This window comes from Hippocampus comes, unplaced genomic scaffold, assembly GCF_001891065.2.
Source record: "Hippocampus comes isolate QL1 unplaced genomic scaffold, H_comes_QL1_v1.1 scaffold18, whole genome shotgun sequence".
NCBI lineage: Eukaryota > Metazoa > Chordata > Actinopteri > Syngnathiformes > Syngnathidae > Hippocampus > Hippocampus comes.
This window is the reverse complement of record NW_017805014.1, coordinates 684,886-710,909: the sequence shown is the minus strand read 5'-3', so window position 1 is coordinate 710,909 and position 26,024 is coordinate 684,886. Positions and strand designations below refer to the sequence as shown.

The 26,024-nt window shown below is 46.1% G+C and overlaps 1 protein-coding gene and 1 long non-coding RNA gene across 6 annotated transcripts in view; one reads left to right on the top strand and one right to left on the bottom strand.

Annotated features, from left to right (window-relative positions):
- LOC109511881 (serine/threonine-protein phosphatase 2B catalytic subunit alpha isoform) overlaps positions 1-26,024 on the bottom strand; it is a 51,961-nt gene that overhangs the window by 15,366 nt on the left and 10,571 nt on the right. For all 5 annotated transcript variants that reach the window (XM_019863230.1, XM_019863232.1, XM_019863231.1 and 2 more), the window contains 7 exons: positions 14,708-14,908; positions 8,508-8,632; positions 7,545-7,656; positions 7,289-7,434; positions 5,664-5,803; positions 3,790-3,867; positions 2,416-2,510 (listed from right to left, as the gene is read on the bottom strand). In XM_019863230.1, coding sequence (XP_019718789.1) covers positions 2,416-2,510; positions 3,790-3,867; positions 5,664-5,803; positions 7,289-7,434; positions 7,545-7,656; positions 8,508-8,632; positions 14,708-14,908 — 897 coding nt within the window. The remainder of the gene's footprint in view (positions 1-2,415; positions 2,511-3,789; positions 3,868-5,663; positions 5,804-7,288; positions 7,435-7,544; positions 7,657-8,507; positions 8,633-14,707; positions 14,909-26,024) is intronic.
- Positions 12,214-14,714, top strand: LOC109511889 (uncharacterized). Its single transcript, XR_002167413.1, has 3 exons — positions 12,214-13,480; positions 13,545-13,654; positions 14,583-14,714. It is a non-coding gene; the product is annotated as an uncharacterized LOC109511889 (long non-coding RNA).

The following is a 26,024-nucleotide window of genomic DNA, read 5'->3' as shown; positions in this document are numbered from 1 at the left end:
TCGGGGGACATTTCTCTCCCCTCTTCCGTTTGCAATGAACGTTCGGCAAGCCCTCTCGCTGCCCATTTTTAAAACTCGTCTTCAAACTTAATTTTATTCTTTGGCTTGTGACTCAGCATGAGACTTGATTTTTTAAATTTGACTGTTTTTGTGCTTTCTACTGTCTTTGGTATTAACTTATTGTTTGCTGTTGTATCAATTATTTCTGCTCCATGTACAGCACTTTTTTACAGCGGTGGTTGTTTTCAAGTGCTCAAGAAATACACTTGAGTTGAGAGAAATTCTTTAGCATGTACGTTTGCGCCCAGTCTATTTTTTATTTTTTTTAACCAATGTAGCTGCTGAGACATAAATTGCAGTACACTGGATGTCATGGTGAAATGTCCTACGGTCAGGATAAATATCAACGGAGTGCTGAGAAAGACTTCGATCCAGTCACCGTCCCCTGCGCAACATTGTTTTTTCATGACCGTGTGACGCGGCGTAAAATGGAGAAACGTGGCTGCCGGAAACAGGAGGGAAACCTGCTAATGGCCAAAGTGAGAACAGATGGGCAGGCATCTGTAGCAGGGAATTCTCCTCTGTCGGGGGACAGGAGGGGGAGGGTTGCCTGGAATGAATCCCCCCCTTTGAGCGTACCTGCCGCCAAGCCAAATGACAACACGCCAGGAAGGGCTCACTTTGACCTAACTTCAGCTCCATCAATCCCATCTGGCCTCCAAAAACAAGAGAGGAAGAAGACATTTGTTCGCTTATGTAAGGTCTGACATATCGAGTCCAAAGCCTGCAATAGCGATCCGAAGGGCCATGTTTTTTTTTTCTTCCTCTTTTATTTTTATTATTATTGCGATTGGCGCCGGAAACCTTTGTGATATTTTGCTTTTGTTACAGCCAAGCAGCAAAACCATTAAGGGTTGTTGGCTTTCGGGTGCACTCAATAACCATGCAGCAGAAAACATTCCATTAATTTAAAACCACAAGCAATATTGCCAACTCCCCCACCCCGCGGGCCATGTTTACACACACACACACACACACACACACACACGCACACGCACACGCACACACACACACACACACACACACACACACAGACAAAACTGCCTACACTCCGCCCCCACCATTGCAGTCACTTCAGAACCCAAAGACTGAAAACCGCAATCGAAGCACGGAACTACCGGGCATTAACAACCTCCAATTTAATGTGTGCCCCAGTCAGTTGTGTTATGTTGTTATGTTCTGTTGTGTTGTGTTAGTCTACATTGTTCATTTGCTAGCATTCCTCTTGGCTGTGCTTTGTCGTTAGATTTTTTTTTTTTGGGGGAGGGGGGGGGGGGTCCAATCAGATTTCATCCTCTGTGTGCTGCCATGTAAATAGCATTTGCCCGACGTAACGTTGACTACATGTTCCAATTCGAGAAATGCTTCATAGGGCCAGCTAGCGAGCAAAACTGTTCCGCTTGCGATCTGCGCATGTTAAGACACATAATAATCAGTGATTGTAGTGAGCATGATGTGTTTGATTGAAACGTGTTACGTTTTTGTCACTGTATTAGATAAATAGGGATTGTTGCAGAACTGGCTGTTGGACTGAGGGCCACTTCACTGCGTGTGGGTTAGCGCAATTACGCAACAACTTCTCCCTTGCCGCTTGCTCCTTATTGACAGGCAATGCGCCAAAGTCTCATTGGTTCATGGGACCCACTCCCAGCGCCCCCCCCGCCCGCCCCTCCCCTTCCAGATTTATGTGCACACTTGATTGCCCAACAATCACTGGGTGTGTGCTGGGCTGGTCGAGATGCTCAGAGGAGGCGATTCATGACTGAGGCTTGCTATGTTCAACCAGTGGACGGACCCCATGCACCTGAATGATAGGAGGGGGCATCAACAGAACCCACCAACCTGATGAAGCTTGGAGTCTGTTAAATCATTTGCAATATATGATTATGTATTTTTTTGGGGGGGGCACACTAGCAAATTCATATTATATAATATTTAAAAATACTTATCTACATTATGAAGAAATACTGATGGAATTATTTGGTAAATGAAAAAAGAAATGCTCATCAAAACAGAATACGTTTTATAATTTTCGATTCTTCAAAGTAGCCACCTTTTGCCGAGCTAACAGCTTTGCACATTTTCTCAGTGGCCTTTATGGTGTGAATGACGCATTTTGAGTGGCTTTCAGTCCACGGCTCACTACAATGAAGAATCCTAAACTACATCTGTGGCCACTACAACAAACAGCTAAAAAATTACGCCTCCCTCCCTTGTCATTGGGCCAATCAAAAGCTATATGATTGTGACGTATCACATAACTATGAAGTCCTGTCTTAGAATTGCTCTGGGGATAAATCCCCGTCACAAGGGAGTTGCGCTTCTTACAGTATATTTCTTCAAACTTCGCCTTACCTTTGTTGTTGTAGACATCAAGGTAGTTGGGCGCAGAGAAGATGGTGATGAGGGACGGGAAGCCAGTAGTCTGACTCTTTCTGTACATGCGATATCTGGCGAAGGAAGACAAGAAGTGAGGAGGGGTTGACTTTGAATCAAATTGGCTGCTTGCCTCTTCCCCTTCGGGATATGATTAGTGTGATCTCCTACTCTTACGGGGACGGTGGCGTGTTTGTCTGGTAAAGTGACGCGTAGGCGAGGGGGGGACCTGATGTCACCCCGGGGGATTAAATCCCTGTCCTGATTCTTGGATGTTGACAGTCACCACAAGCAAACACCAGCGTGGCTCAAGTGCAACATTCGAGGAGTCCATGCTGACTGGGTTTGGCTGCATTATTGTATTCTTGAGCTGCAAATGATTTATGCACTGCATTACAGCAGATTCGCATTGCAGTGCTATAGCCAATTCTGCATTCTGTAGAACTTTCTTCTCCGTCTGTGACATGCACGCATTCGCCATCTCCAAAAGTCATGTGATTGCGATCAACCTTTCGTGACTCCCAACGTCTGCCAGGTGTGGTGGACAATAAGAACAGACTGACTCGAATGGAAAAAAAAAATGGTATTTTGAAATTAAGAAGTGACCACATGAATGTCTCTCTCTCTCTCTCTCTCTCTCTCTCGGCCCCCCGGGGCGGCAGCCTCATGTGTAGAGGTGTCCCACATGACCTGGCTATGGGTGCGAAATGATAAACAAGGGCGCTTGGAGAATGCAGACCATTTCCAAAAAAATAATGAGTCAATCAACCGCTTCGACGTTGGCTCATAAAAGCTACAAGGGGGTAGAATTTCTTTTGGATCCAACAAATGCAAGCTGTTAAATCAGATTTCAACAGTGGCAGGCCAAGCATTTGGTACTTGGGTGTTGCCATGCTGTCATTATTTTGGGCCAATCAGCCTGCAAGGATGAATTTGAAATCTTACTGCTTTAAGAAAGTGTACCATTGCGACTACAGTTAAATAAGGTGGCACGAAGGACTCCAAAAGCCTAAGGTGGATTACATTGACATGACAAAACATAGAGGCTGATATCCGATCGGACAAAAAAATGCAAAATATGGAACAGCCATGGTCAGGATGAATGTTTAGAATAAGTTTCTCCGGGGAAAATAAATGAATCCTCCCACCATGCGAACTTGCTTCACCTCAGTAATCATATGACTGGCTGTGATAATGTGCCGCACCACTTCATTTCAACACGCTCCACATGAGCCCCACCGCCCCTCCCCTGTCGTGTCAGCCTTCCAGTACACGCTGGCTGTATTTTGTTTTTGTCAAACGCCACCGAGCAACGCTGCCATCACATGATGAGGGAAGACGCCCACAACTCACCCAGCATCCTGCGCTTCATGGGCTCGGATGATCGATAATAAATTATTGTGATGTAGGAAGTCGCAAACGGCAGGGTAGCTGCAGCAGAAAAGAAAAAAAAAACACACAAAAAACAAAAAAAAAGGAAGCACGGTTAATTCATCGGAGGCACATTACAGGCAATACAAAACGCAGGATAGTGAAAGTATGAAAGGATACAACAGGTTCCCATCTTGTACAACCAGAGGGGACACTTTCAAAAAGTGGGTTTTATTTTAAACGGAAGCGTAAATGTCAAGTGCGACACATGAGTCAGAGTTGGATGAAGTGAGAGAGGAAAAAACATTGGCTTGGCAGCGTTCGAGTGTGTTTTAAGCTCGCGCTGCTGTAGTCAGAGGGGAGAGAGCAAAAACCTTGAATTAAACTCCTCCAACGCCAACCCAATCTAGAATATTTTTCCACATAAAGAGTGGATTATTGACCTCGTAATGGATCAGCAAAAAAAATAAAATAAAAAATCCAGAAACCTGTGAAACTTAGCCGACGTGTGAATTTCAAAATGCGGCATCGCTCAGACCAGTTCGTGTCTGTCCGTCATTATTTTGTACTTCAGAAGTAAAGACATGTTTTGGGGAGAAAAAAAAAGTACTGATTCCTGAAGATCTTCAGTAAAAAGAAAAAAAGTCTGACGTGTAGTGTAAAAACGAATAAAAATGACAACTTCAACATCAATAGAAGAAAAATATTTAAGTACCGGTATTGTTCATTCATGATTCTGGAAATGGTGCCCAAATGACTTAAAAGACTGAACCAGTGGGCCATTTAAAAGTTGATACAAAATCCCCATAAAAACGTCGAGCACATTTTCGCTTTGTCCCTGAATTTAGTGTACCAACGCCATCGTTGAGCATAAACGCAGCGTGACATCACCGAAACGGGATGTGTAAAGGCTATCCGCAAGATTAGCTGGCTGCAGAAGAAAATGCATACTTGGCCACTGGAGGCATTTCTGATTGCTTGTGCTGGCTCGCCGCAGGCCCGCCACAGCCAAGGAAGCATCACTCAGGCCGTAATGAACGGCGGGGACTGCTGAACGCATTAGCAAGGGAGGGCTACGCCTGGTGGCGACGTGCCAGCTCATTACATTCTGTGGCGGCCCCAGCCCGGCCTGCTCCTTGCATTTCCTTTGCTCACTTACTCGACTCCATCCAAGCTCATGTGGGCTACAGAAATCCTGCCTAAAGTCGCACGAGCGTCACACTCGGCTCTGCGACACGCAACTTTACATGATCAAACAATACGAGGACGCGAGAAAAGACAATTTGGCAAGAAGGGTATTTATGAGTTGGAAGGGGGTGATGGATGATGCTGGTTTTTTTTTTTTCTTTCATTTTGCTTTTATTACCTTGATGTAGGCAGGCTCGAATATTTGTTCTGAGTATAATAAGGTAAAGCTTGATACAGTTTTGTATTACATGTTAGCTAGGTATGCAGAGTAACTGTTACACACACACACACACACACACACACACACACACACACACACACACACACACACACACACACACACACACACACACACACACACACACACACTGACAGTGTGGTCATTTTTCCCCCAAATATCAGTCCAATGGTTATCCGTCCGATAGTTACCATGGATCCCTAATGTTAGCATTAAGCTAATGGACTTTCTTTCGACAAAAACATTATGGTTCGGGTGAACGTTTTGGTGAGTGAATATCCCATTTTTAATTGGTTTGTTTTTTGCGTCAACTTGACAGAAAAACGACAAACGGTGACGAGTTCAGGTCGCCACTAAGCAACAAGGTGCCTCACCGGCCATCCTCCAATTGTGCATGACACCGCATAAACAACCAGCTAGCAATACCGACCTGTAGAAGTAGGAGCAGCCTCGGACTGTGTTATGTGTGAAATGCTCCTGGCTCTTCTCATTCCCAAAGTCCTCCAGGGGGTCGGACCACAGAAGATCGCACATGGGGCCGTACGCTGGAGGTTCTTTGAATCTGTCTAGCTGCGGACGGAAAGAATGGACATTGGCAAATCTGGACATTTTTCCTTAAAGGGCATGCAAAGTGAATTTAGAAAGTTTGTTTCTAAAGTATGTAGGACTCAATTGTGGAGATCGTAGTGTCAACAGTTTTTCAGCATTTCGGTTCTTGGATTTTTGGAGAAGGGGGCATTTGCCGCAGTGGTTATCCAGCACAATTGTGAGGTGCTGTAAGCAAAATAGCTACCTCTGCCTGCACCCCAAAAATACACCTTGCTTTGGATCCTTGATTTTTCCTGATTTTGAAGCCTTATTTTATATACAGTACTTGGTGATTTTAAATAAAAGTCATTCAAATTTGTCATGGTTGTTATCACCACTTCTCTGTGGTGACATTTTTATTTTCACTTTACAGAGACATTCAAGGGGAAGTCAAGTCAAAACATTTCTTGACAATAAAATGTTCGATGTGCCCCCACTAGTTCGGTATTCTGATTAATATTATGTTCATGGAATAGGATTTAAAGAAAAAAATTCAAGGTTATTTTTATCCACCTCACGGGGCGGCCATTTTGTCTTGAACTGCCACTTGCTGTTGAAGGAAAATGACATCACAGTGTCCAAGGGCTCAGCTTGGAAACATCACATGACCAAACCCAGAAAGCAGGTGAGCCGCGACGGTCGTTATCTGAGCCATTTGGCACTCCGACGTCATTTTCGGGTTGACAGCAAGGGATCGTACAGGGCAAAATGGCCGCCCCCTGAGGTGGACAAAAACGGGTGGATTTTTCTGCTTTGTTCATATTCCACAAACACAATATTAATCAAAATGCCATATTTAGACAAATGGAGCATGGAACATATTATTGCCAAGAAAATGTTTGACTTGACTTCTCTATCAAAGCTGCAGGAAGGAATAATACTTGCCCCCCCCCCCCAAACACCAAGTGATTTTGAAGCAACTGAGAGCAGCAAACATGCCGTGTGAAGCCAAAAGACACGTGGAGGTGTCCAGGCTTGTCCACTAATACGACACATCGATGGTTACCATGGCAATGATAGAAACACTCCTAATTGCAAGCATCCGAGCATTCTGGACAGGATTACATCAGCTATCATTGCGACATATTGTTGCTTATGTTGTTTCAGTCACTATTCAAGGCATTGGCTGTTTCTTTTGAGCAAAGGAGAGGTCGCTCGTTCTCAAACAGAAGATTGCAGATTACTGCATGATGGGACATTTGAATATGGTAGAATCTATGACGCACGCTCCCTGATTAGACACCCACGATCCATTTGGAATGATTGAATTAGTGTGAGCGCAGCATCCAGGTCTTCAAGCTGTTTTAATTAGTGCAAAGATTCACTGTGCCCGAGCAGCATTTCTCAGCGTTCTTGCCAGAGTTGCTTTGCTTAAAGTGCAGTATGTTTACTACCGAGGTTTGCCCTCAAGCAAGAAAAAATAAAACATGAAAAAAAAAAAGCAAAAGTCTCAAGTCGGCCACATACTTTCCTGATATCGTCAAGATTCGTGATTTCTGGGGAAAGTCCTCCGTGTACACAGAGGAACTGCTGATTCATAAGTGCAGCCAGGGGAAGGCAGTCGAAGGCGTCCATGCACGCGTCATACACCCTCTCTGAATACTTAATTCTACCTGGAATAGAGATGGGCGGGGGGGAGAAAACGCGCGCCAAGTCAAACAAGCCCGACAGGAAAACGGGACAACCATCGCTGTCCCATTTAGGATGAAAAAGGGCCACTTACATTCCTGCTTAAATGTGAAATACTCTGTTAAATGTCTACATTCGTGGTTCCCACGCAGCAAAAAAAGAGTTTTGGGGTAGAGGATCTTTAAGGCCCACAAGTACAGCACACACTGTGGGCAAAGAAGAAGAACAACAACAGGCAGTTAAGACACAAAGCGGGAAGCTCTGCTCACCATAGCGCAGTCACACAGTGCGGTTGGCAAACAGTTGCTTAAGCGGAGGACCGACAGATTTCATTGATCAAATCCTAATATGGAAGCAGAAGTCCAAGTGGAGAGATGCATTTGAACCCCAGCAGTTTATAAAAATACACTGTGACACTTGCTATTTAGGCTAGTTTTCTAGGGGGGGAAAAAAAAGCCCGGAAGCATGCAGCCACTATTTATTAATATCACAGTATCGGAAACGCTGACCTACATTTACAACCTAAATTCACATTTTTGTTCCATTAAATTGTCTTAATTTATCCCCAACAGTCTATTCTCTTCATTTGGTTGCGTTTCTCTTGACTGTCAACACGACTGTGTGACTGTGTGATGTTTCATTAAATGCTAGTCCCGTTGCCCCACACTTTTTAACAAGAACAAGTTGTTTTTGAAGGTCTAAAAATGCCCCAAAACGCAAATCAGGCCTGGTCCAAAAAAAAAAATCTTTTAGAGCTTTATTGGGGCATTTTCCAATAGTGCCAGAACGGCAAAGTGGCCCGGGCTGCCAGGGCCCTTCACACTGTAGCTACTTGCAACTCTATTTATTTATTTATTGGCCAATAAAATGTCAGCCTCCAAGTATTGCCATACCGACCTCCATTGTCATCTGCTGATGTGCATGGCACAGTTTTTGTACACGACTGACCGTTTCGACAATTTGGATGGGACAGCGGTGTTCTGAAGAGGTAGATTACGTCCCCACTGAAGGCCCTGGTACCAAATGCATCGCAGAAAAATCTCCCAGCACCACTCACTTCAATACTGAAATACCCTCTGTCAACGTAGTCCCCCAAGAAAAGGTAGCGCGTGGATGCTGGGGAGCCGCCCACTTCGAAGAGCTTCATCAGGTCAAAGAACTGCCCGTGGATGTCGCCGCACACTGAAAGTTTGACACACGCACACGCACACACACACACACACATACACACACACACACACACACACACACACACACACACACACACACACACACACACACACACATGAGGAAGACAGCCCCAAAAAGCCAACACAACACTGGGAGAACCTACTTCCAATCCACAGAACGCCATGGGAGAATAATGGTGGCATTGTTTCGTATTTTGGAACAATTGTGAACTGATAGCTGATGTCATACTTCAACATTTCATCCCCAGGGTCGTAAAACCAGTTTTAGTTGAGAAATGATAGGGTGTGTTCGTCGAATGAAAGCCCCCCCCCAACCCCCCCCAAAAAAATCACTCCGTTCTGTTTAATGAAGTAAATAAAATATATAATTAAAAATAAATACAGAAATAAATAAAATACTTGATGAAATAAAGTCACTGAAAATAAAAACAAAGGATATTTTTTGCTAGAACTAGAGTTAGTTTCAATTTGCGGCATTGTTATACTCTATGTTGTTAATGTACGGTGTAGTTTCAGTTTTTTTTTTTTTTTTAAATTTTTATTTTTTTTAGGCCTTTTCATTTTTATATTATTTCACTCATGGAAATGTTTCTTCAATCACAGTTCCACTTTCGTTTTGTTAACCTTTTTTTTCTTTAATAACCTTGGTAGAGGAATGCAAGCATAATGTGCCGTGTTGGAGGAAAGGATTTTTTATTTTATTGATTTTTTTTTTTTTTTTTTTAAATGCCATTCAACCATAAGTCTCTTTTGTTCTACTGGAGACCTTGAAGCCATTCAACAGCCTCGCCAGATTTAATCTGAGCACATCAGGCCTTGCCAAACACACTGAAAGTGCATTGGCAAAAAGCGCTGGAAAACATGTCATCGCCTTCACAGACAGATACTCGCACGGAGAAATCCATCCCGATGGTGCCGGGAGTCTTTTTACCCCCGCTTGAAATCCCTGCCGATTAATCCCAATGGGTTTCCCTTTGGATTCATCCGATTGCGGCAATTCCGCATCACGCCAAACCCGTTCGGCGGCCTCCCGGTTGGAGAATTGGGAGCAGCGCCACGAGACGGGAAGCACAAATCATTCAATGCGGATTAGTTTCCTGTAACCTTTGTGACCTCGCACTCCATTACTCCCTGGAGAGGGGGCGCAGGGGGCGTCCAAAGCGGGCCTGCGATTCGCGCCAGCTGCCCTTGCACCTCGAATTCAAGATCTGTCGCTCAATTTGGTGGAATTTAACCCGAATAAAATCAACAATTTTGAGTCCTCAAAGTTGGATTCCCGCGTCCAAAGTCTCCTGAACCTGCAAACAAAAAGCATTGGCGCAAGAGGCTAACAATAAGTAGCTAACAAGGGACCCGAGAACAGTCAAACGTGTTTGCATCGCATACTGGCTATTAGCCGCTTTACGACGCGCATCTACAAATAAAAGAAAAAGGCAACCAATTAGAACGAGCTGTAGGACAGCGCTGAAGAGCAATTAAGTCTGGTTACAAGTCTCACGAGACGGCGAAGGGAATCAACACTCCTGGAGTGTATCGTAAACCTCCCTCTTACTATTTAGCTTTCATTATACCCACACGGTGACACAGTTTGAACACACACTCGTTATTAAAACACACACACACACGCGCACGCGCACACACACACACACACACACACACACACACACACACACACACAAATGGAGCCTTTGGAGACGATTTGTGTCAGATCTCTAAAAACGGCCTCACTCCCTTCTGCCGGCAAGCCAACACTACGACAATGGCGTCGCGCCGGACTATTTTAGATCGCTTGTTAAGTTCCTGATGGCGCTAAAATGGCTTCAGTAAACCCAATTTGGGCTCAAAAGCAGTTGAGTGCATCCTGCTACTTTCCCTTGGCTGGCTGGTTACTGCCGATAGGGCGTCAACAGGAAGTGTCTTTTTTTTTTCTTTGCAACGAAGATTGTTGAAGGAGCAGCAAACCTTTCATGGGAATTAAGAACGCTGCTCAACACAAAGTTGGAATCAGAGATGGTTTGATGTGCCACTAAATTTATTTTTTAATGCTGACTTCAAAAAGTTATTTTGTGTTATTTCTAGCTATGTCCATCAGATTTTCGTGACATTTTCATTTTTTGTGGTCTGACCAATGAAAGCTTGCGCCATACCGATTTTATACTCAGTCGTAATTCATGGCGACGACGTTTCACACCCGTTGTCGAACGTAAGCCTTAATTCATAAACGTTCCCAAATATATTACGACAGTATATTATTGTGAAAACATGATGTGCTGAAGAAAAAAAAACCCTGTAGATTCTGAATTAAAGGAAAAAAAAATCATTCAGCAAAGTTGGCTCGCACATCCGATTTAAAAATGTTGTAAAAACGTGTCGACCGGGTGTAAGCCTCACTCCTCCTCGATGCGCATTTATGGCAACGGAGATTCTCGATAACATGGCGGCGTGAGAAAGATTAACGAGAACCACGCAATGGAGCACAACAATGCAGGGAAGCAATAAAGAGAGTTTCTATTCAGAAGAGCCACAAAAAATGTACAGGTGATTCATCTCGGTTCCTGTTGTGAAGGATGCTTATTGCTATGGAAACGCCTGAGTAATTGAGTCTTATGTCATTGAGAAAGAGAAGTAATCTAAAAGGGAGGGAGGATAGAATAGTGGCACACTCTTCTGCTTTATCCTCGCAGAGAGTCAATCTGTCCGTCATTCGGCTTCAGTCCACCTACAGACGTGCGCCGCCCCCTCCCTGTCACCGCAAACGCGAGGCGAGAAGCGAGCCCACATAAGAAGAACAGGTGGGAGTAAATTAAGCGGAGCGAGAAACAATTCGTTCTGACCAGAGCCTGCTCGCTGCGCTAAAAGCGAGCTCCCCGAGAAGCGGCACATCAGCAGGCTGCAGCTTCTGTGAGTGGGCGGGCGGACGGACATTACACAATGTAGCTTCAGAACCTACACGGGCCACTCCGAGGCCGGCCGGGCTCATTGAGCATCAGGAGTCTGGGCCGTATCGAGCTCCGACTGAGGTACGATGACAACAATAACAACAGCAGGGTCTTTTATCACGGTGCACTCTCCTCCAACCGTATACTGCAAGCCGTGCGCTAAAGAGAACAAAGGTGTACAGTAAGTGGTGAGGGGTGCATGCCAGACTCATCTGCAAATGGGGGAAAAAAAACTCGATTTCGAGAGAAAATCCATTAATTAAAAAAATTTAAAAATATGTTAAACCCAGGGCGGCCCGGTGGTCAAGTGGTTAGCGCGTCGACCGGTGCAGAGGTCGTGAGTTCGATCCCGGCTCCGGCCTTCCTGTGTGGAGTTTGCATGTTCTCCCCGTGCCTGCCTGGGTTTTCTCCAGGTGCTCCGGTTTCCTTCCACATTCCAAAAACATGCATGGCAGGCTGATTGAACACTCCAAATTGTCCCGAGATGTGAATGTGAGTGTGGATGGTTGTTCGTCTCTGTGTGACCTGCGATTGGCTGGCAAGCGGTTCAGGGTGTCCCCCCGCCTACTGCCCGAAGACAGCAGGGATAGGCTCTGGTACCCCCCGCGACCCTCGTGAGGATAAAGCAGTTCGGAAAATGGATGGATGGATTTTAAACCCAATTTAAAACCCAATTTGCGCGGCAGCTGTTCTCTGGTGTTGTTTACAATCATGCCAAATATGAATGATGAAAAGAAATCAAAATGATGCCTCATTATCATGAAAAATATCATTTTGCTGACGAATGACAGGAGACTCTAAAAAAAGTGCGGATTAAGCACTGACGGAAATGCGTTTTCATCTGCCAATGTAATCGTCATTAACGAGGTCAAATACCGACGGACGTCTCAGAAGAAGGAGAAGAAGGCAATAACGACAAAGAGCATTTATAGATAGGAATAAGAGTGCAAGCTACCTGGATAAATATATCGCTAGATATCGCCACGATAACTAGGCACTCTGAAGCGGCCACGCCGGCCTGTAGCTCCGGTCCACATGCTGGCTGTCAGATCAGGCTTTAAAAAAAATAAATAAAATAAAATAAAAATCCCCTCCCTTGCCCTTCTGCCTATCTCTGTGACATGCGCACACTCCGAGGTGACACGAGATGCTCTTCAGAGACCACATGAGCTTCGGTCCACGTTAGCCGTCAAGTCGGACTGAAAAAAAGAAATAATGAACCCCCCCCCCCACCCCTCTCCTTGCTCTTCCGCCTTTCTCTATGTCACATGTACTCAAGGCCGACAATGAGGCACCCTAAAGCAGCCGCACCAGAGGACTATTAGTGAATAAAATGTGTTCCATTTAGAAATCCGTGAGGAGCTGTGCATTACTGTAAAAGCATGTTGCCTGGTGATGTGGCTCCAAAAGCTTTACTGACAGCCGACTACTGTGTGCGTGCGTGTGTGACTTGTATTCTAATTGTCATAGACCCCCTCCCACCCCCAAAAAAAACAACAAAAAAAAAAAACTCCACCAACCATCTGGCGTGACCAGGAAGTAAGTGTGTCAGCGTGACAAGCACAAGAGAAGCGAGAGCGGCGACGTGTCGTGCTTCGTTGCGTCCACACAAAATATTTACATACTAATTCGCCGGCCTTGTGTCATGTGGGAATTGGGCTGTTGTTTACAGGGCGGCTGCGGTGGAGCGGAGAACAAATAGTTCATCGCAACTCTTAAAAAGGAGGGTTCCTCCCCCTCCACCCCCCCCCACCCCCACCAACTTCTCACATTTTGTCCCATCTCATTGCCCTAACTCAGATCTTACGTAACGAGATGCTGTCACTTTGTTTTTGCCTCCTCTGAGCTCGACGGTGGCGCCTGAAAAGGCTTCGAGGGTTCAACAACCCACTCGGAATATAGTGAGTTATGCGATCGGGTGGGGGGGGCAAAATAATGTGAGTGAATGATGGGTTGTTGCCATAGATCCTGTGTGGGATTTGAAAAGCATCAAAGGAGCCTCATTAAAAAGTCTAATGGAGGAAGGAGCACTTGACCAAGAAGAAAGGCACCAATAGCCACTGCCGTGTGCCTCGGTGAGTCTCCTGCTCGGAGTGACTTAAATGTGGCAATACGGAATCATTCAAGATCCTTATTTAGGTGAAATTGTCATTTGTTTTTTTTAATAAGCTTGGACAGCAGTTACATTGCCAGAATGTTATGACATCATTAAATTCATGTTATAAAAACATTAATTTGCAATAGTTGAAACTATTAATAGACCACAACCATGACCCTAAACTCATTATAATTTTAATCGCATGTTGCAACATTTAAAAAAAAACGCTCAGACTGGAAGTACGCATGTACGGTACATGCGCATGAGGTGAAGACTCATTTGCAGTTCTTCCGCTAACAACCCAGGCTAAATCTTGCTTCTCGTTGACATGCAAAGCTTGTCTCTCAGCTGAGACATACCACTTCAACATACTTCCTGAACATCCATGTACTACTTTCCTATTGGACAGGGCTTTGGCGTCATTGTGCCTTATCTTTGTGCCCTCGATATGTTCGAGATTTTTATTTTATTTATGTTGTTTCACAATATACAACCAATCCCAAATTTAGAGTTACACGTCTGTTTGTGTGGGTTTTTGCATGTGCAAAAAGTGGCAGTTGTTTGAAGGTTTATAACTTCGGGAACATCTATTCTAAATGACATCTGCCTGGCTATGAATTTTGATTCGAAATGTGAGTTCCCGCTATTACCCTGCCCATTCCTAATACAAATCAGAACCACTTCAATTTAGAGTCCAAAACCCAAAGTGGCTCTAATTCTAATTTGGAACCCGAATGTAAACCGGACCCGATACAAAAACTTAATTTGGTCTGAATGTTAACTTGATCGCACCCATTTAACATGTAGAAGAAAAATAATAATTACTTGTGTGTTTTCGTAGGTTACGGTACGTGTTTCGAGCATTTTGGAGGAGTATAAAAATCATTCGGTCTCTCTCATTGCAGATTTTCATCCATTGTGGATTGGTCTGGATCGAAACGTATCTCAGGTGTTGACTCAATTGTAATCTGGCGAAGCATCCACGTTAGTTTCAAGTCAAAGACAAGAACACGGCTCGCCACCCGCTGACCTGTCACCGGGGCCTCGATGTCCAGCAGGTTCTTCTCTGAGCGCAGGATGGCGGCACCCTCCCTGATGAGCCTCAGCGCCACCGCCTCCTCCACGCGTCCCTCCTTGGTCAGGTGGGCTTTCAGCACGTCAACTTTGGGCTTGCCCTCGCCGTCAAAGACCTCTTTGGCCGTCAGTCGATGACTGGGTGGGAACGGAACGGCTGCAGGGGGACCAAACGAAAATGTCAGACATCTCTATTTTTAAACCGGCTCATCATACCGTCGCGAAAACATCGTTTCTGATGTTTATTCGCCGCTACTGCTGCATGTGTTGGAATGGCGAAAACACTTGCGGAGCGTGGCTTCTTTTGAGAAGAAGATTTCACTCGGTGCAGGCTTTGCACATCGAACAGGTGTGACGCTTGAAGCCAAGACTCGTGTGCTGCGGGCTATGAGTGCGTGACATGCATCCTCGCTGAAGGTGACATCAGCGGAAACCAGACCTGGACTTTGGCATCCCCTCGCTAAGTGAAATGATATTTGGTGTCCCAACTGACCCGTTTTTAAATCTATGCAACAGCTGTGTGTTAAAACGGCACATTTCTATAGATGCAGAAACGTGATAGTTCGACTGCTCCGAAACAAAACGAATTTTTTTCCAGACCGTGTAGGACACTTCTGGATAATTCCATTTTGGCTTATAGAGACATTATTCGTCAACACGCTTCTGTCTCTACGTTCAAAATGACATTAGTTTGTCTGCCAATATTTCTAAACCACTGTACGGACAGCCAGATCGGGATACACTTCGACTTGTCCCGTGGCTCGTGAGGGAGAGAAATGCCAATTCAGCGGAAGTCGAAAAAGTTTCGGCACCTCACGTTCAAACAGAATATCGAAAAGCGTGGTATCAACGACATGTGTCGAGATTGTGAGAAAAGATGAGGGCATGTAATAAAAGCCGCTGGCATTCAACTTGAGCCATGCGGTGAGTCGGTGTTGCTAACGCCGCCTTTCTTAGTTGATATTTGGCCACCAAAAGCCCTTTCTCGGTCTTGATTTGATTGTTTCATAGTTCCAGGTGATAAAAGCAAACTCTCTATATCTATTAGCGTCAAAGGCATTGGCACAAACTGCAGATTACTGAAGGAAAAAAAAAAATAACATTGTGGTGAAAGATGTGTGGATGTGTAGCAAAGACAATACTTTTTGGGCTATGGATCCAATTGGGGCAGTACTACGGTGCACCGATTCACCTGAAATCAAAAACAGTCCCACGTTTCCAGTTCCAAAGTGCGTCTTTTTAAGTTGCGACCGTGCAGGAGTTGAAGCGTTGCCCTTTACTTTGATAGTCTCAGCGTTGATAGTGTCTTAGTACACAAGATTCTGCGGGTCATGAAAAATGAGTCCAAATGCTCTACAACGGCTTGCAATATGGGAACTCCACGTTGAAAAGCGTCTGGCAAATGACTTTTGTTTTCTCTCGCTTGCTGCTTTGTTTTTGTACAAGGTCTGCTCTAAAAATTAGGGGTGAAGGAGCGTTGGAGATTTATCGAAGGTATTAAATGAAATTGAGCAACGCTTGCTGAGGACGGCGTATTTGAATGCATCTTTCCCTCCGAATAGGCGAGCTACAAACGAACTGTACTTGCTGTGAAAGACTCGACGACAAGGCTCCCCTCAGGTATCTGGGGCAATGACAACCCAGCGTCAAATATCGAATTACACAAGGTCCTGGGTCGACCTCCTCTTAGCACCTGCTGCGACACTCAAACCTGAAGGCCAGGCCTTCTGACCGGAGGCCCACGCTTCTCTTTGATGTCAATAAAAGAACTCGGCGACGTCTGGTTTTCGGGTCGAGTCTGTAACGGTGACTAAAATGCTTGCCGTCGTGCTGCCACTGGCACACCCAGAGCAACAATGCGACCCTTTCAGATGGGAGTTCCCACAAACCTGGGAATGGCGAGCAGGCCGCCGAAGGTGACATAAGACTCTGAAAAAGAATAACACTAGACCTCAGCAAGCATAACCCCAGAGAAAGGAGCGCTTGTTGTCCTCAACACATCCTTCTTTCATTGCCTCCAGCCAGGACAGTGGAAGCACTCAACTTTCCCCCTTATGGAATTTTCAACAGCCCTCCATTAACGCTGAATTCTGCCAAATGATTATATGGGACATAGTAATGGCAGGCTGGAAGCGTGCGTGTCCCAAAACAAGAAATGCCATCGCCAGCACGGCGATTAAAAACAAGGCATCTGTCCCCGTGTTCGTTCAGCCATCATTTTCACGGCTGCCGGCGCGTCGCACGATGTGAAGCGTGACGCTCAAAACGCTGCAATTGTGCCTCTCCCTTTCATGAATTCAACCGCCTGTCCGTCCCTTTGCGGATGTCGACGGCGAGCTGCTCTGCAGGCTTGAATCTGCTGTGATAGCAGCAGTTGAAATGAACTTGCCGAGGTACGTTGAAATAAAACTACGTCGACCGGTTGTCTGTGTATTGGCCAGCGAGAAGAAGCGAGTTTAAAGACCGCAGGCAGGGTTTGCTATGAGCTGGAGAATTCGCACACCATCTTCCCATTTCATAGCAAAATGAGTCCCGGTGAAAAAGCTGACGGTGCGTGGTGCGGAGCCCCCAGGCGACGTCCAACGCTCGGCTTGTCACTTGTCCACCAAAGAAGCCACATTTGACACAAAGGCAACCACGGGGTCCCTTCAGAATGCCAGAAAGAAATGAACGAGTTTAGATGTGCTTTCATAAAGCGGAGTCAGCGCAATATGACCAGTAGCTTGAGAGTAATTGCTGCATCTGCTAATGAAATACGTCGAGCATCATCCATTCGCTGGAAAAAAAAAACTTTGGGTGCAAAGCCTTGAGTGGGCCAACAAGTGCCACCCAACTCTCCAGAGATGATCAATTTTCTTAATTGGAAAGGACATCATACGATATGCTTGTGAGTCCATTGTAAACTCAGATGCATCCGAGTTTAACATCGCTGGTCTTGACGAAAGCTCTGACATAACGAAAGGTTGAGTTGACATGGCAAAGGACTGCAGCAGCTACACCAAAAAGGATGGAACAGATTCAGTCAATTTAAGAACGAAACTTAATAAAGGAAGGACTTGCTACAATATTGGGCCTGCAGGCTGTGGAGTGCTGCTGGCAAAAAGGACCGCTTAGAAATTTGCGCGCAGCACTTCATGATGCATTAGTGATGGAAGGCGGCCTGAACAAAACGCCTCGCAGAGCGACGCTTTGGAGCTAAGTGTATTTGAGTGAGCTGATTACATCTGCGTGCAGTAAGGGAACGACGCCATGCGGCGCGGGATAGCAGCAGGTGCCTCGCACGGATCGCTGAGGTAGAAAGGGAAAGAGCCCAGAAAAAGGGCTGCCGGGAGCATCAGAGGCAATCAAGACGCAAACGGGAAGTGAACACAAGCGTCGCGAGGGAGCAGTGTCAAAGACGACTGCCTTCCGCAAGTCATAATACGCCTTCACGCGCGCAGCTTTTTTCGCCCTCCGCAAGCTTTAATTCATGCCACAAAAATCCTACACCTGGGGCCAAATTAGCAGTCGGTTGGGAATGGAACGTCACAGTCATCAAGACGTCGAACGAGGAGTGGGCACTTAGCGCTGACGCCTGCCGACGTACGGTAACCGGATGGGCGCCAGATGACGCATCGATGCTGTGAAATGCTGTCGGGCAAGCGCCGGCGGTCCGGTCGGGGATCAGTCGCCTCCATTTGAGCCAGGGGCAACCCTGCGTGAATGTCAATCATGCAATTTTCTGTCTAACACGGTTACAAATTGAAAAGACTTTCACTTCATTATAGCATGACCTGGAGTTAGTGTCATCATCAATGAAAGTTCATTTGTGCCTATTAGCGTGCTGCAAGGCGTTCTTGACCATTGCGGCCAACATGCAAGCTTTTTCTGCGGCGCCACCAAGCAGGTGAGGAGATATCAGATGAAAGCGAGTACAGCACGTTGCCAGGGAAACAGCCCTGGAGAGTCAAACTCTTTATCTTATTACCCGATGCACCAAAATGGTCCAAGGCTGAAAAAAAAAAAATGCGAGCAGCAAATATATGCTACACATTCTGTCATGCTAAATAACAAACAAACTGTTGTGGTATTTCCGAGTTCAAATAGAGGCAGAGGTGGTACCACTGCTCATTTGCACATGTGTGGGTGACTGGCTGTGAAAAAAACAAAGAAAGAAAAAAAACACATTTAAAAAGAAAAAAAAGGTAATGTTCGTCACAATTTGGTTAAAACACTTGTCACCACCTGGCCTTGAGGAATCCTCCCTTATTCTACATCTCGGAAATGCCCAACTCGTGCAACACCGCTTAGATAAGGTTCATGATGTCACAGCTTGTGGAGCCACAGGCGGCCTGAAATTCAGTGGAGCTGGATGCCTCCAAATTGGAGAAACCTTGACGATAAAGAAGGCTTCCGTTATGGCGGAACGGCGATCCACACGGTTTGCCGGTTATGAAGCTGGACAAGGCAACGTGAGCGCCAAACCCGCCGTCCATTGTGGCACGGCTGTCAGGCCCATCGAGCTCTGACAGACGGCGTCAGTGCTTTCGAGACCTGAGTGACAGGGCGAGGGGCCGCTGTTAATCCCGCTGCTTGCTCGACAGATTTCGCCGCAGAGAAAGCACGCTGGCAGAACAACCAAAAATCGCCCCGATCAATTAGCGCAGCAAGGGCAGAAGCGCGGGAGGCGCGATGGCTGTACGGCATGTATGCAAAGTCAGGCGAGATGACAGGAAGTAGGGAGGGGGGGGGGGACGATGGGGGCGGAGCTGAGTGGTCACTGTGTGAGGGAAGTCCCCGCAGTAGATTCCTGCTGGAGATTGGGTGCGTGCGGCGAGCCATCGGAGTGGCAGCAGATCAATGACACAGTTAGAAGCCGCCGGGGACCCCTGTCACAGCTGCCATATACGGCAGCAGAGCCGCTGGGGTGGGGGCCGCGTGCCTGAGAGCTCAGTCAATGAAATGATGTGCAAAAAAGAGAGCAGAAAAAAATATAATGTGCTCCTATGTTACGCACCCCCCCTCCAATCCCCCATATGTCACGGTTCACTACAGAGTTTTAAGCAAACGTTTTATGGCGGGTACGGGTGGGGGTGGGGGGGATCCTACAGTATCCGCTAGGCAAGTCACAATTTAGAGTTGCATACTTTCAGTGGGGTACCTACCGCGTTGTGCCTCAACATGCCCGGCAGCATTGAGTTACATTGGTAAAGGTAGAAAGAAAAGAAACAATTGCATTTTTCAAAAAAAAAAAAAATACACTGGAACAGTAAAAAGCAAATAGCTACTTACGCACTCTTAGTCCCTTTGTGAAGTAACATCAGAGTGGAAACGAACTGATGTTAGCCGTGCTAGCTAGCTATTTAAGTTTGTCATTTGCCTTGGTTGCAAGTCTAGCATTTAGTTCATCAATTGTAAACAAGCTAACTCCCATAGCTGGCTGCAAATATTCAAGACAGGGATTTATACAGCGGTGCACATAAGCGGTGCGTCGGTGCGCATGAGCACCGCACATTGAATAATTCGCTCCAGTTCAAGTCGATCGCGGCGCTTTCGCGCACTAGAATCAATTCAGCTTGAATGCGGTCCGACATTTCAACCTCAATTCAAAGTCAAGCCAGCTGCCACAACGAATGCTTCAGAGGATAAGTCAGGCATTGATATCCATGTACAGTTTTGCGGTTTTACAGTGACGTTGACCCTCGCGGCGTGTGACGTAGCGTGTGAACAACTGTTGTGACGGCCGGCTTGACTAGGCTCGCTCACGACGACATTCGCGAATGGTCTAAACGCGTCGTAGGAGAGCCACCGGATGGAGGGTTATCTCCGTTGGGCTGTGCCGCAGCTCCAACATATGTCCTTACAGTCTGCGGGGCAAAAAAAAATAAAATAAAAGATTGCGCACTGGACCGCTGCCCTAGAGACATCTCCTCAGCTAGCTAGCTAGCGGATCACTGTTTTCTATACCGCAAGTCTGAGGCGGGCAATTCATTTTTCTTTTGGCCATGCAACTCAATTGTGTTAAATACGAATTGATTGTATATTTATTAATCCGTAGATTGTATTGTATTGTAAAACACTGCCTGTGTAGCCCTGATATGGTGTTATAATTAGGAAATAAAACATAAAAAAAAAAGTGTATTCATTTCTATTAAAATGACACATCTGTAAATATTCATGATAAACCTTGACCAGATGTGCCGCAGGTCTTTAAGTTCATTCAGGAGGTCAGTGGGTCGAGGAAAAAAAAAAATGAGCACCAAACAACAAACTCTGGTGCTCATTTGAGGACGGCGGCTAAAAATTTTCCATGCATCCCTGGTTATACATTAACGTTACCTTGACTTTGTCCGAAAGTGATGCGTGGCGCTCTCATAAAGGTCATATCATATTGGAAGCATTGCCTCCTAATGCAGCCATTCATCGGAAGCAAATTCTCAAAAGAGACGATTTTTTTTTTTTTTTTTTTTTTTTTTACGAGCGGTGAAGTCGTCCTTGTGGACTGCTCGCACCAACATCGGTAGAAGGAGCGGATGCATCACTTTGAAGGTTGTAGCAGTTTTGAAACCCTGATGTTCTAAAACTGCTAAGACCATGAAACCGCGCAGACCCAATTCGGTGTACTGAGGAGTACCCCTTGCCATCCCATCCAAGACCATACCAAGGATATCATAACACGTGGCTTTCTAGGGTCCGAATCAGCCAGAGGCTTTGTAAATTTCCGTTCATCCTAGCATGAAATGAACCCAATCCTGTTCCCAGCTGCAGCGAGGGAAGCTCAGGTCAGAGTGATGCTCAGAGCACACGAGGATTTTAGCAACGACGGTGACGTTTGGAGCGCCACTGATGTCAGCTCATCGCTCCTCAACAAGTCGCTCTCATGCCGAATGAAAAATATCAAAGGTTCCACTCATCCAACTTGCAACTGATGACAAGTTGAAGCAGCGGCGCTAAAGGTCAGCGTCGATGTAAAACAGCTTTCAGATTCGCAAATTCCTAGCCAGGATTCCACTCTGGCATTTCCTGCGAAAGCCGTTCTGACAGGTCTTGAAGAAGACGTTCCCCCGCTGGCTTCGCCTGGCTGAGGTCTGCTCCCGCCCCCTCCCTCCACAATGCCGTGACACAGGATTAGCTTTCATTAGAGACGGAGCTGTAATCAGCTTTGGAGCATAGCGGCAGCGGAACAATGGAGGAGGTAGAAAGGATCTGGAAGACGGGGCGCAGGTTTGCCTGTACGCTAACAAGAAAACCAGCGACACCACATCGCGAGACCATTTTGTCTTCATAAAACAAGTTTTTAAGGGCAAATGTAGCAGGAATTCTACACTCGGGGCTTCACACTGACTGTTGCACTCGTGCGGCCAACTGAAGAAAGCACACATTTGGTTGCGTCTTTTTTTTTTTTGTCATCGTACAGTGTAACCATATTTGCTGATGTATCGTCATCTCACAGGTGACATGGCGAGCGGCTGGTTAGCACGTCCGCCTCGCAGTGCAAAGGTGCAGGGTTCGAATCCGGGCTCCCGCCTTCCTGCGTGGAGTTTGCGTGTTCTTCCCATGCCTGCGTGGGTTTTCTCCGGGTTCTCCGGTTTCCTCCATTCCAAAGACTTGCATGGTCGTTGAAAAGATTGCTCTCAATTGTCCTTAGCTGTGATTGTGAGTTTGAACGGTGGTTTGTCCGTGAGTGCCCTGCGACTGGCTGGCAGCCGGTTTAGAGTGTACTCTGCCTGCTGCCGCAAGACAGCTGAGATAGGCTCCAACACGCCCACGACCCTTATGTGGATAAGCGGATCAGATAATGGATGGATGGATGGACTTGATGCGTGTTCCACCTTCTCTATGCAGGCGGACAGAGTTGGAGCACTTTTGCTGTACAGTGGTACCTCTACTTAAAAACATATCAACATACGAAAATATTGCCTCTTGTTCCGAAAGAAATTTCAAGATACGAAAGGTCAAAATACAGTATGGCGCAGCTCCGAGTTTCCTGAACGCAACATACTTAGAGCTGCTCTGCCATTGGCTATTACAGAGCATTATCCTGGCATCCCATTGGCTAAGAGGGACCTCTACCGTGTGTGTCTATGCATGTAGATAAATAGATGTGTGTCTATGCAGCGTCCTCGTCATTCGCCCCTGGGACCATGAGGCGCTCTGATAGTTTTATGTAAATGTGAATCACCCAGAAAAAGTGTTCACCAGTCAGGCGATCGCTCACTGTGCGTATGTTTGCCTTGGACATTTTTGAAGGATTGTTAAACACCAACAAAAGCAAACATCCTCGGATCAGTTCTTTACAAAACGCCAGGCAAAAACCACTGCTGAGAGAGAACATGAACTAAAGACGGCAAAAAACAATGAGAACAGTTAAAAGTTAAATTACCATCATTTTTGTTCTTCATTCTTTGTTTTTGACATTATGCACAACTCTCATTTATTGTGCAATAATCTAATTGTAACATGTATTTGTTACATATTGTGATGCATTTTTATGCTGTCGGAAACATTTATGTCTGAATGGTTTTTTTGGGGGCGGGGCTTGGAACGGATTAGGGCATTTACATGTAAAACACGTCTCTACTTACAAAATTTTCTCGTTCAGAAATTTCTTCCAGAACCAATTAATTTCGTAAATAGAGGTACCACTGTATGGAACGGTACGGCCGTTAAAACATGCACTCGCACTGGTGCGACCGGATGACGTTTTTTCGAGCACACATTGAAAAAAAATGTGCCGCACTTTTGAGCCCTGTACACAAACTGCAAGTTTGAGGACACCCGGACGTGAACAGCATTGCGATGTTGCCTGCAGGGTTGGCGCGAACTGGAAATGATTGGCAGCAGTTGATGAGAGAACAGTTTGGCCCAGTTTGTTTAATTGAATTTCTATTCAGTCTACAGCTTTTACTGAACCTCAAACTAAAGGCCGCTTCCAGTGGAAAGGAATGCAAATGAAGTATTAGAGAACCTCGCAGGAGATACGTTCCTCACTGGGCACCACAGACTTATGTTGGAGTGAACTAAAAATTGGCCCCGTGCCGCTTACGTTTGGCCATCTTACTGGCAATTTGTTTTTTCACTGAAATCACTTTTCGGTGCGTGTTTAACGCTATGTGTACAGTCACGAGAGCCTCCCAAACAATAAACTTCATTCAGTGTATATTATCTCAGTAACGTGACTCGTGACTTACAGAGGTTAGGTCTACATTGTGCAGTGAGTTTCGTCTTGATGGGCTTTGCTTTCATTTCATTGTTGATGGTTCTGACACTGTGATCTTTTGAGTAGCTATGCCTTAAAAGATCAAATTTACAATCATATTCTGACCGATTAAATCTGCATGTAACGCTTCTCACAGACTGATTAGTAAAACAGCATGCGACACACTGTGGCATTTTCCGCATTGGGACAGAAAATAACGCGAAAGCACCGCAGAAAAGTCAATGCATGCATGCAAGTTAGGCGCGCTTCGCAAGTGACAATGTAAGATGGCCGCCGGTAGCTTCACTTTTCGCTCCGGAAACAAAGCGGAATTGTTTGTCCATTCGCACAAGTCCATAAGCGGCACAGACCGTATAAAAACAACGGCTACTTTGATTCACACGAGCAAGGGCATATAAAAACGGAGCATACAACAAGAGTCACAGCTCAGTCTCTCCACACTGTGGGAAAAGTGACGCTTGAAATATAGTCGACAACCTTCTGCCTCTTCTGTTAACTGTGCGGCATGTCTTCCAGCAGGCCTCGGTGCCGCCTGGGATTTTGCAGCACAATGTGGGACTACACTTGGGGCGAGGATCAATGAACCGAAATATGGTGGGGATGCACTGGGTAGCAAAGACAAAAGCTGTCTTTCCATCTGTGCGATATGACCACAAACTCTCACTGGACGGCTTTCAGCACATTAGAAACAGCGAAGCGGGAAGGGATTTGTATGCACGTTTGTGTTCCCGTCAGGACAAAAAGAGGCTTTTGCACATGCACAGACCACCTTTGTGAGTTGGCTCGCCACCCTCCATCGAGCTGTCAACTGGTGCTTGTAGTGGGAGGGACTAACAAGTCGGTTCTATTGCAAACATATGTCCCCCACTCACCCTGGAGAGCCCGGCCAGTGATCCTTGTTGGTTGAGTGACATGCTGACGAGGGACGTGTCAGACCGAGTGCAGTTCAGTCGCAGTTCTCATCACAAAAACCTCCAACATCCGAAGGTTCAGAGGTAAAATTGAATAAACACATCATCACAGCGAGTAAATGCGTCGACTATTTCACCTGACGGCTTCATAGGAGCCTCATGGTCTATTCTACGGACATCAAGTCTAGGAGTTCGGTCTAATCATGGTTTGCACTTTTCGACTCCGCTATTCTCTCTACACATTCACAGTTTGTCTCGAGCATAAATATGCCTGAACAGGCGTGATCGCACCTCTCAAGGAGGGCTCGTTGGCAGCCGACTTGTGGACAGTTCTCCTCTGCAATTACAACACTCATGCGGAGGGGTTGAGCTTGGTCTAGATTTGCACCCACACTTTGTCGACGGCGCACACCGGACCAGAGGATGACGCAAATTAAATGCCAGGACCAACAAGCCTTCGGCCAGAAGATAACAACTGCTCGTCTCCAAAACAAAAAAAAAAAAATTAAATACCAGTCTCCAACTATCACATTTGTCTGTTAATTGGGGCAAGCCCTGCTCAGGATGCAGGAATAGCACCCTCGGGTATGTGAGAAAGCATTTTACCAAGGCACCGTGAGAAAAAAAAAAAAAAAAGCCCCACGAGTGCTATTTGACTGAAATACCGCACCGCGCTTCATCGTAACATGCAGTGTGTTTAGAGGTTGACTTTTATTTCTGGCATAGTGACAGCGGTTTTTCAGGACAGGTGGCGAGGCAATGGGATGGCGCAGCCAGCCACCTCCTCCTACTGCTTCTTGCCAAAACAACATGAGCCCTAAAAATCCCCTGTCCATTAACAACGGCTTCCTGATCCCCCCTCTTTGCCCACGCCCACCTCTAAAAGACCACGGCTGTATCAGGGCCGCGCCTGTGTGGGCGTGACGGGTGCTCCCGCTCTTGCCAGGAGTACCCAACGGCCAAGAACTGAAGGGGCGGGGGGGAAAAAAAAAAAGCCAGACAAGGTTGGCTGATAAAAGACTTGAATCTCTAACAAGCAAAGGAATTCTGAGTCAGCATCGGCTATGAGTGAACGCGCACACCTTGTCTCGCCATTACCAGCTCCCCAGTGGTGCTCTATAAAACTAGAGAAGCTGTGACGGAGCCCCTGAAGTAGCAGGCGA